General features: G+C 32.8%; 1 protein-coding gene across 5 annotated transcripts in view; it reads right to left on the bottom strand.

Moving 5' to 3' along the window:
• Nucleotides 1-12275, bottom strand: part of LOC118195777 (ethanolaminephosphotransferase 1-like) — a 154118-nt gene that overhangs the window by 62662 nt on the left and 79181 nt on the right. For all 5 annotated transcript variants that reach the window (XM_085809845.1, XM_085809847.1, XM_085809844.1 and 2 more), the window contains 2 exons: nt 9786-9897; nt 1500-1548 (listed from right to left, as the gene is read on the bottom strand). In XM_085809845.1, coding sequence (XP_085665971.1) covers nt 1500-1548; nt 9786-9897 — 161 coding nt within the window. The remainder of the gene's footprint in view (nt 1-1499; nt 1549-9785; nt 9898-12275) is intronic.

Consider the following 12275-nt stretch of genomic DNA (forward strand, 5'->3'; position numbering starts at 1 on the left):
GCCATAAGAGTATTTACAAGTATTGCTATTTCATACTTCAGTTTGTGTCTTGAAGCACAACCATACCATCACATATTCATACAGATAACAACAATGGCAAATAAACTGTTTAAAAGTTTGAAATTTTTCAATATTGTAGTGCTGATCACTTGGAGCTGTGAAGAAATCTAGATGCCGTGACGTCATTCTCTCTACTACTAAGTGCTCCGAAGGAGCCATGCAAAATTTTGGGAATTACTGTATTGAGATGATAGACGATTGATGTGGGATCAGAGACGCTGCTTCTGTTTAAAACGAACTTTGATGAATCATTACTTTTTTAATTCTTGTAAATGTTAAATTTATGTAATAATCGTTTGTCAAATTAAAATGTCTTTTGTTTAATTAATATGTTCATCGTTTAAAACCCCCACAATATATTTATGATGTGCCATTGGTAACTTCATTTTTTGGTTTCTTCATATCGTAGCTTCCTTGAAGACCCTTTTTTCAACTCTTCTTTGCACTGTAAGGTTTATCCTAAGGTTTTAACAGTTATTTTTGGTTAAAGCTACTTTTCTGTCCATCCTAATTTCAGTTTACAATTTCCTAGCAGAATGTCTTTTTAGAATCACATTTAATGCAAATGACTAAGAGTAGTATTTAGGTCAAAGTTCCATTGACTTCGAAAGACAGCCTCAGAGTTCTGACTAGCGCGTGTTTGCCTTTTGGCTATGTCTTTAAGCTGTTACTACACTCAACCATATTACAGGCCCTTGATAGCTTCACCAACTTATTCAATATTTAGGGACCAACTAATTAGAATTTTGATAACTTCGGCTATATCTCTTTAGCTAAGTATTAGTTAAGTTTTACTTCTTATTATTTTGAGGGGCTTGGCTGTATGCCCTGACAAAGTGTCCATCTGTTAAGTCTTATTTTTGAACAATAAAGGGTAATTAATAGCTCTCGAGTTTACGTCTCTGTTCCCTGAACTTAAGCAATTGCTTGCTTAGCTGTTCACTAGGTTCCTCCACATTTAGTTATTAGATAATGGGTGGAACCCCACAGCATATTATTAAAGTAGTTTTTTTTTTTCTCTCTAGATTATGTTTTCAATATTTTCACTGTACTTTTTTCCAAATTTCAGTTCATTATGTATCTAAAATTTGTACATCTGTTATTATATTACAATGCTTTCAGTTTCATTTCAATACATTAAATGTTCTGTTTCAATTCTACAATTCAAATTAATTAAAAATAAAATAAAAACCAACAAAAATATGCACATGGGAACAATTATGATTCAAAAGCCATGGCTATCAACCACTGACTAAAGAAGCAAACTTCAAAGTTTTCATTCAGAACTACAATTAGCAGTGATCTTATTTAATTTTACTACCTGGATGAAATAATTCAATGTCTAAGAACAGAAATGAAAAAAAAAATGGCTTGATAAAAACATGCCCAACTGAATGAGACTAGATAAAAGGGATTGTAATATAAATGCAAATACTTACCAGTGTATGTTATACAAGCTCACTGGCAATGACATAGCAAATGTTCCTCCTACATAAATAACTTATTTTAAAACACACATTTTATGCTAAAAGAACAAAAAATTATTACAGAAAAATACATATAAATATTCTATTACGGAGTCAGGAACACTCAGATTTTACTTTAGAAAAAGAGTTGCCCACAATAAAGGAAGTAGACAGATCACAGAACATCAGTACTTTGTTTCCAGTTTAGTTCGCCAAAGATCAACAAGTTGGCTCCAAGGTGTTTAGCTTTATCCTATTCATCTATCTACCTTTTAGCAAACATGATCCAATTCTAAAAGCCAGTCACAAATGCTCACATTTAGAGGACAGACTGAGACCTATGCCATAATCCATCAACCAACAACTTAAAACAAAGAACTTAAGTACTTACAAAGATTAATAATTGCAATGACTAATAACTGCATTGGATATAGTTTTCTTGCAAATGTTGGCATATGATCCAATGGTTTTGAAAACAGTGTCATTTTAGTAAAACATTTAATTTCTTAATTCATTTCAAAGCCATCTATTTCATTTCAAAACCATCAATTTATTAGGTAGCCCTCTAAGAGATAGTAGGAATACTTAACATAATTCCTACTATCTCTTCTGCTATTTTTTATTATTCACTGATGCTACAAGTTAACAGTAACCAAAAAGCCATGACTATAAAAGTATATACAATGGCTAAAACCAGTTCTTTTATGACACAGGGCAACAACATAAAGCTACAAGAGTCTAACAATATGTAATGTACATTTTTTGCACTTAAGTTTTCAATTTTATTATTTTTTGGATTGAATCACTAAAATGTTTTTTATTACATTAAATTTGGTCCAAAAGTTTAAAAATTATGCATTTAAAGATTATAAATTCCTTTGATGTCAAGCATACATTAAACTTAAATATTAAAGTCATTAAAATGCTATTTTATCATAAATTTTATTGTCAATTTAATTTTGTTTTGCATTCATAATTTACATACTTCTTTTTTCTTTTTTAATAAGAAATACCAGTTATTCACATGGCCTATAGTCATGTATCGCACCATTTTCATGATATCTAATTTCATTCGATGTTATTTTTTCACATCACTTAGCTGCTTTACCTGCAATTTATAAATTTATAAATTTTTTCACATCACTTAGCTGCTTTACCTGCAATTTATAAATTTCCTCCATAATTTTCCAATATGCTTGTAATTTTTAATATTTCATGAAGTTATTTGATCATTTCATTTACTTTATGCATCCAATAGGTTAAATTTACAATTTTTTGGAAAATGCAGTTTGCACTATTTCCAACCATTTAATTACGCAAGTCTAATTCAATTTTTATTTTTAATTTGATGAATGGAATTTAGCTAAGTTCTACAACTTCATTCTGGATATAGATGGAGTTGGGAAACTAATGAACCTTATTGGAGTTGGGAAACTAATGAACAACTTCACTTCATTTAAAACACTTTTTAATTTAATTTTACTTCCGAATTGCCAGACTGTTCATTAGATGGCTCAGAAACAAGGATACAGTTTCAATTCTTGAGACACCAATTCCCTGAAGATGATGTCAAAACAAATGTAAGTCCACAATCTCTGCAATAAATAATTTACTTTGCAGTGTTATTTGAGGAAAGGGGGTCTCATTCTACTCAGACGTATTTTAATGTTGCTATCATTGGAAGAATAAGAATTCAAAAATACATTTTTTTCTTTCTATTATAACACTAAATTTACAACAGCTTGCAGTGAATTATTTCGTTATAATTTAATTTGAACTCCTGTGATTATAACTTTTTTCACTCATTGCTCACTTTTTAAAGTATAATATATAAAATGAAGCAGGTGACACAGAAGATGAAGCTGGGTATGTTGTGCTTTTTTCTTCCAATAAATACATAATCATGGACTTGTACATGATCACTTTTATTGAAGCATAATTAACAGAATGGAACCTAAGCATTGAGCAGGGGTACACCAGCTGTTCGATAATTTCAAGCAAATTTTTCACATTTTTTACAGTATATATATACTGTTACTGTTTAGGAAATATATATATATATACTACAATATTTCTTCTTATTATATATATATACACATATATCAGTTTTAATGGTTTAGTTCATTTCATCATAACTACATCTAACTAACATCTTATCGAGACAAACAAGATTACTATACATGTATTTAACCCCTTAACTGCCGCGGGCGTATATATACGCCTTGCTCAGCCGATGCGTTAACTGCCCCAGGCATATATATACGTCCTTCCAAACTGCTATCATTTGCTTTGCGCTGCTACACCTAAAATTATTCGCAAAGTTAACGCATCGGCTACGCATCTGGGGCAGTTAACGCATCGGCTGAGCAAGGCGTATATATACGCCCGCGGCAGTTAAGGGGTTAATTATTCCAAAACATTCTTGACATGCAAAGTGCAATTAAAATTTTGTGGCTAAATCAACTAGAACAAGACATTTAGAGCCGTCTTTCTCCAGTGAACATGAAGCTTTATATGTATGGACAGTATCTACCCTACACACAGGGAATTAATTAACTGTATAAGGAATCGCTGCACTAAAAGTGGCCTATGGCAAATCATTTGCAAATGTGGTCTAAAATCTAAGGTTTTTAATCGTGATACGGCTTTTTGAATTCGCTTATGAAGAATTGTATTTAACAGCATTTATTAGCTAATTTTTTAATTACTTGTTTTAGGCTCTGTCTTGATAAACTTCCAAATAAAGGTAGTTCCATAATAAAAGAAAGTTAAAATATTTAAAATTATAAGCCAATATACACCAAATAGCAACAAATTTCATGAGTTGATAAGGTGGTCATGCCACTCAGGGGGTAAAAAGGAGGTGGCTACTTGAACTGGTAAAACTTATGCTCAAAAAATTCATAGTTCTATAGCTATGTCAGGAATTTCAATACATCAAATGGGTATTTGCATGCCCTTATGGACGATGATAGAAAAAGCGGGTCAATAAAGGGTGCTGAAAATATGGTAGAAAGTTTCAGAATCAAGCATGAATACTATGTTTGAAAAACATGTCTAATCAAATGCCAAAGCATAAGAGAAATGCAAGTCTGGATGATTTCAAATGCTGCAGTGTTGAGGCAAGAAACCATGCTGTAGCAGCCAGCATCCTTCATGTTATAAAGAAAGGTAACAAAATACAATTGATAATATGACATCACGATGGCCTCAACTGCACTCACAAATCAAATTATTGCTTGCATGTTATCTTTCATGCAGCTTGAACAATGACTAACCTCTGGAATGATTACTGAGAGTTACCTTTAGGGAAAGTGAGCGTTTATACAATTTTAGTCAAGAAACTGAGAATGAGAAAAATGCATGCAAACATTATGCTAAACTGTTTGACTGGTGCACAAAAAACTGAAATGTAAGAAGTCTTGTGTTAACTGCTCAACCGCAACTTTCTCAATAGGGTGTGAGTCTTGGATTTTCAAACATAATTTAACATTGAAGTAATAAAGAATAAAATAAGAAAAGAAAACAACAAATACAAGAATTTCAAAGAAAAGATCCAAAATTAAAATCACAATCAGTTTTTTCCAAAACTTGTGGAATAGTGCACTGTAAATTCATTCCAAAAACGTAATCCATAAATACCACTTTTTACATAAATGCAATGAGATACTTGTGAAACTGCATGCAACGTGTACATGCAACAGACTTTGAAAGGAAGTAGATGGAACAGTTCATCATGACAAAGTGCTATTGCTTAAAGATTTTCTGTAATTCCTTCATAAACTTTCTTGATAGAATATGTATACTGATCTGCTACAACTACAATATGTCTTATCTACTTGTAAAATGGATGACTGTTAAATGGTACAATTCTTGTGCAATGTACTAAATGTAAAAACCAGCCTCAAACGTTATTCAGTTTTTCAACTGCAACAAGAGGTTAGTCAGAATTGCTCAAATAAGGCAGTACTTGTAGCAGATGGATGTGGGGGAAGGAGGTTTCAAAGAGAGGACAGAAGAAAAGATAAAAATGGAGGGAGCACAGCAAAGGCTGTATTGTTCAGTGAGTCACTTTCTGCCACACTTTACAAATGTCGTTATTAATGTATGTTGTTGTTGTTTAGATACTGAGTCTTCACCATGCAATTTAATGCCAAATATGCGCTTTCATTGCTGAATACTACTGTAGAACTAATTCATATAGCGATAGTTATGCTAAATTTGCAGCAACATTTGGGATGGATTCTTTTGTGAAAAGCACAATTCTGGATGTGATACAGAAATTCCATGACATGGGGTCTGTATTTACACGTGAAACAGAGGAAGACTGTACTAACAGAAATTGCACAGATATTCAAAATGCCAAATCTTTCGATTGTTAACCAAGATATGCATATATATCTGTCTGGCTTACCTGCACAGCTGTCAGTGGGAAAATTCTACCTACATAACCTAAATAAAAGTTTTCTTCTCAGTGAAAGACAAAAGCTATGTTAATTATGTCCTACGGCTAATGGGTTCAAGACTTCCATCGGTAATGACATCACAGTATTATACTGCAGAATTTTCACTTGAAGCATGGTTCTACATTAGCAGCTATGCATATGAGCAGAGTTAGTGAACATGATATTCTAAAACTCCATGTGTTTGTAGAGTCTTCTCTTCATCCTCAGAAAACTGCTCTATAGTGTCGCATGTGAAAGCAACAAACTGTACAATCCATTTCATCAAAACAATATTAGATAAAGGGACCTATCAACATACTATCATGCAATTTGTTGCCATACAGGAACTTGGTTAATGTTAGTATTAATTTCAACTAGACAGTAGAACCTGTCATACAGCAAAGTCAGCTACGAACACATTCAGTAATTTCATCAAGATGACAAAAGCCTGTCAAGCTCTCCAGATAATTTTCTTGTGGGGTTATCTGAAATGGACAACATCCACATACTTCACAAGAGTTGAAGGATCACATTACTGCAGCCATTAAGAATATAATACAGGAGTGCTCCATAAGATGCTAGGATTAGACAAATCATCTGGATGTGCACCGAAGGACATCATCTCCCAGCATTTATTGCAGAATACTATATATTCTGAGTTCTAGTTCATGACCAGTTTTAAACTGAATGCAGTGTATTACATGAAACATACCTTCAGGTTCCATTTTGATTTTAGCATTGCCTGCCCATATCAATAGTAAAATCATTACACAAACAAATGTTAAATTTTTTAACTTGGTTTCCAGTTATTACACGTCTATTAACATATACATTCATAAGTGCCTCTTTTAAGTTGTGTTCCATTGGTCCAACCTTCCTTTAGTGAACACTCATGGGAGCTATTACCAGAAAGTGTCTGCTATATGGAAGTGCAGTGATCTCTCAGTTTGAGGATCTGGTGATTTAGGAACTGTTAATAAATGGGCAGTATGCAGTGAAATAGAGTGAGTGTCCATCAAAGGAGCTTTGATTGTATTTTGTTATAACGTTTCTGTTGATGATCTAGAAATTATTCTCATGATCTGGATGTTATGAAAACCAGCAGTAAAATATATCCTTAAATAATTCAAGGAAATAACTGCTATATAAACACAAAACTTTATGATTAGATCTAAACAGCTTTCGAACTCAAGTTAACGATCTTCCACTGACTCTACTACTCTGCTAAAACAACTGAAATGATGCAAAAAATGAATCTCCTGCCAAGCAGAACAGCAATATGGAATCTTTAAAGCTGCATCACACTTCTGTTTCAACATCACTGATGGACAACTGCAAATGGAAGCAAGGTGGAATCCAGATGGCAAACTAGATTCCCCTAAGAAATGAATCCTTAGGATGATGTAAGCTACTAAAAATCAAAGCTGTACTGCTTGAACTGTTATAATTATCAATAAGAATACAATGGACTATATTAAGAGCTGTGTTTAATAAGAACAAAGATATTTCTCAGAAATACAAAATTTAGTGCATATACAGCTATTAATATAAGAATTCTCTTAGATGTTACATATGAGGGCATTTCAAAAAGTAAAGATACAATGGCTCGCATTCCTTAAAAAAAAAACACTTATTTAGAATACGTCAGTTACATCTTATTAACTGGATTATTTATTATTTTTCGACATAATCACCTCCGTTATTCAAACATTTGTTAAGTCGGTGCACAAGCTTTTGTATCCCACAGTCATAGAAGGTTGCCGCCTGTTGTCGGAACCACATTTCAACTTCATCTTTGATCTCATAATCATCGTGGAATGATTTTCCACCAAGATGTGACTTCAGGTAACGGAATAAATGGAAATCACTGGGCGCAAGGTGCGGGCTGTATGGCAGATGGTCCTATACTTCCCATTTGAATTGTTTGAGTAGTGCTTTAGTTATGAGCTGTGTGTGAGGCCGAGCGTTGTCATGAAGCAAGCGGACTCCATTTGTCAGCATTCCCCTGCGTTTGTTTTGAGTTGCCCTTCGAAGATGTTTCAAAGTCTAGCAATATGTAGCAGCATTAACTGTCCTTCAGGGAGGCATAAATTCCAACAGAAGAATGCCTTGTCTGTCCCAAAAAACAGAAGGCATGATTTTTTTCGCTGAAATCGAAGTTTTGCATTTCTTGGCTTTTGGTGAATTCGAACAGTGCCATTGCACTGATTGTTGCTTGGATTCAGGTGTATGGTGATAAACCCACGTCTCGTCACCGGTCGCAATCTGATCAAGGAACTCATCACCTGCTTCTGCATAGCGTGTGAGGAAGGTCGAGTGCATAGCCCATCCTTTTCTTTTTGTGTTCTTCCGTTAACATTTTTGGAACCCAACCAAACACACAATTTCCTGTACCCTAACTTGACAGTCACAACTTCATAAAGAGTTGTCATTGACACTTCCAGTATGATCTGATGCAATTCTTTCAATTTGAGACGTCTATTCACACGAGTTGCTTCCTCTGTTCTCTGAAGAAGGGCATCAGAGATCACAGATGGCCGACCTGTTCTTTGTTCATCATGAACATCGGTCCTACCTTCAGAGAAATAACGACATCATTTCGTTATATTTTGTCGATTCATAATATTCCCATAAACAGAAACAATTTCTTTGTGAATATCCGCTGGTCGTTGACCTTTTGCATGAAGAAAACATATGACGGAGCGCACTTCGCATCTGGCGGGATTCTGAATCGGCGCAGCACACCAGACCTACTCCAACCAGAATCAACATAGAAATGCTGAATGACCGCGAGGAGAAAGCTAATGGTTCAAGGTTAACACCTGTATTGCCAACTTGCTCACCAAAACTTTTCTTTTCCTCTGGCGTACAGTGTATCTTTACTTTTCAAAATGCACCCGTACTTAAAATAATGAGAATGGAAACATATTCTGCTGCTGCTGAATAAACGAATGAAGTACCATATTTGCCGGCGTATAAGACACACCGGCTTCTAAGATGCATCCCCCTTTTTTATACACATTTTTCAAGGATAAAACTTTATTACTGATCATTATAATTCCGTCAAGTTGTCATCATTTTCTCAGTTGCGAGAGGCCCGAAATGCTTCTCTGCAGCCCTGTTTCCATGTTCTTTAGCATATGCAATCAATCACACGTAGCTTGTATGCTATGTTATAGCAATGCCCATGTTGTTTCTGAGCCATAACTTGCCAACAAATTTAAGAAAATTGAACAGTAGAAACTTCACAAACTTAGAAGCCGTTCACAAAAATTGGAAAGCTTAAACGAACCCAGCTGTAATCATTGATGACAGTACATGTGTATTCACTGAGCTCTACGTAACTGCAATATTCCCTCACTCCGCAAGGGAATAAGAAAAAAATCGCATAACTTCGATTACAGGAAATTTCCAGAAATGAATGTAATCAAAAACTGAGTATTGATGTATAAGATGCAGCCCATTTTTCAGACCTATTTTCAAAGGAAAAAGTGCATCTTATATGCTGGCAAATATGATGGTTTTCATTTCAGTTTAAAAAAATCAACTTTCTCAGCCTACCCAAGATTCATTTCAAAATTGAAATTCATCACTTATCCATTTACTTGAAATATAATATTCATATTTTTACAGCATTGCACAGAATACATTTAAATATTAAACACACCAGATAAAAATTATCAGGTTAGTTATACTAAAAAAGTTGAGTGGTACAACCCTTTTTCTTTGAACCTAAAATGAATGATAAACTAGTCATTCCTTGAGATATACATTTATTTGCATTAAATAATAATAATAAAGAATGCACTTTTACCATAGATTAATATTTCAATAACTTCTCCACTTCCTATATTTAAGAATGGGACAGTAAATTTCCAATACCTATAGGATTTGAAATATGTAACTAAAAATGTCAACAGTAAAACCTAAAAAAAAAGAAAAAAAAAATAAGCAACTTTAAAAAAAAAGAATACAATTATGAAATCAAATAAAATTTGTATCATCAGCAGCCCACCAAAACTGCATATCTATGAAATGGTTGTTCTCAGAAAACACATTAAAAAGGCTTGTCATGAATTTCAATTTAAGTAGAACCAGGTTAAAACTTCTATATTATAATTTTTGAAATATATTCCTCTCTCTCTCTCTCTTTTCTTCATCATTAAAAAAAGGGGGGAATCTGAAAGCTTTCAGATTTTATATTATGCCCAAACAGGTGTTTTTTAGCATTTTGTGTGTTACCCTTATTTATTAAATATCATCACTTAAACCACATAAAATTCAATTCGACAGCAATATCACAAAATATTTAAAACAGCATATCTTTAGAACTTCTGACAGGCAGTCTTGTGCACTAAAGATAAAAATGTTTTTTGCCTGTATAGAGTTGTCATTGCTTAATTTGAAATCGTTGAGTTTGTTAATCAAAAAGTCATTACAGTTTTACAAAATATGAAATAGATAATAAAAGAAATTCAAAACTCAGACTTCAGGCTTCCATGTGCCCATGTTCGGGTGCAGAATTATGTTATTCAAAATTTGATGGTTCTAGGTACTGTAATTTTGTTAAATATAATACTGGGCAACATTTGGTGGGAACAATTTAAAAAGTAACATGCCATTTACAGTGAACCAATGCAAAATGTTTCGAGACCAATAGCTGATCTGGGCTTAAAAAGGGGGGAAAGAAAATAAATAAATGGTAGCAGCAAAAAATGCAAATCTGTGGTATTGGCATGACTTTGATGATGTATACATGAGAAAATTATGGAAAACAATTTGCTATTCAAGGAAGTTATGATTTAAACTAGCATCTCACGAATATTAATGCATTTATGGTACTTTTAAAGTTCCTTTCTTATCAGCATTAACCTGCATTACTCACCTAGAAATATTTTATAATTCTGGCATGTTAATTTTAGAAAAATAATCAGAAAACATACATTCCACTTAAAAAAATGAGCACTGTATTATTAAAATAATTTCCACAGCTAATTTTTTTCCTTCCTTAATGTACAAATACCTACAAATGTTACATTCTGCATAAACCAACACAATGGTAATATCTTCCTTATTTTTATTAAAATAATCTGAAACACAGCATTAAATTCTCATATTTCGAACAAAATTTACAGCTTTCAGAAAAAGAAAATGCATTTAAAAATTTTTATTCATTTAAAAAGAAAAGAAACACATCAATATAAAAATTAAAATCAGGCAAAATCTTAAGAGTGGTGTAGATTTTGAACAGTACTCTATACATTTCAAGGCAAGCTGACAGTTTCCTCTTCTTCAGAAGCAAAAACATTTTGAAAAAAAAAAAAAAGGTTTATTCAAAATTTACATCAAGCCTCATCACGGTAACCTTGCCTAATTTTAATTCATTTGTTTAGTTTATGAATTAACAGAAAATTGTGGAACAAATTATGGAATAGATAAATGAAAAGCCATGATGATGACATTTTGATACTTATTTTAAGGAACTTTTAAATTATTCAATAAAATAAATATAACATATACATTATCTACAACATGTTACTCACATAATTTTATTCTAAATTCTATTCAGTATATTATTTGCAAAAACTTCATTTAAGCATTACTACATAAGCATTTACATATATATAGCAGAATTCTGATAAACTGCACACCTCAGGACCAAGGGTTGTGCACATTAGCAAATTTTATAGATTTCAGATATTTAGGAGTTTTGTTTGCAATTTCTCCCTTCTAATTTTTTAATAAACGTGGATAGTAAGAACATAAATAACAAAATCATGCTTAAAGAATTACAGTCAAAAGTCGTTAATCCGGACTCGTCGGGACTTCGGCGATTCCGGATTATTGATTTTTCTGGATTATAGATTATCAGTTTAAATCTCGTAAGATGGCATGCAGAAATTATAAAATTAAAAATATGAAACCGTAATTTATGAAATAAAGAACAATTATGATCTAAAGGGTATCAAAATTTACAAAAAGAAGCTTAATATTTATTTGTTTACTTTATTAAACATTTCTTTCAATGCAAGTTGTTTAAGTTGCTTCGTTTTATGTGATAATTCTTTCTCTTTAATTCTATAAACAGACATAATTTCTTGTTCAGTTAAAAAGTTCCGCTGTTCAAGTCCCGTAATTGCTGTGCTGAGAATACCGACTAACTTGTCAATCGAAATTTTTTCGTTTTCACTAACCTCTCTGTCACCTTCTTCATGTCATTGAAATATTCTCCATTTTTTGTTGCAATTCCACTTTTTGTTTAACGGACATCGAAACATACTTTCGTTTCGTAGATCCTTTGAGA

The sequence above is a fragment of the Stegodyphus dumicola genome, chromosome X2 (assembly GCF_044657685.1).
Source record: "Stegodyphus dumicola isolate Sdum_Otavi_A_Nest chromosome X2, ASM4465768v1".
NCBI lineage: Eukaryota > Metazoa > Arthropoda > Arachnida > Araneae > Eresidae > Stegodyphus > Stegodyphus dumicola.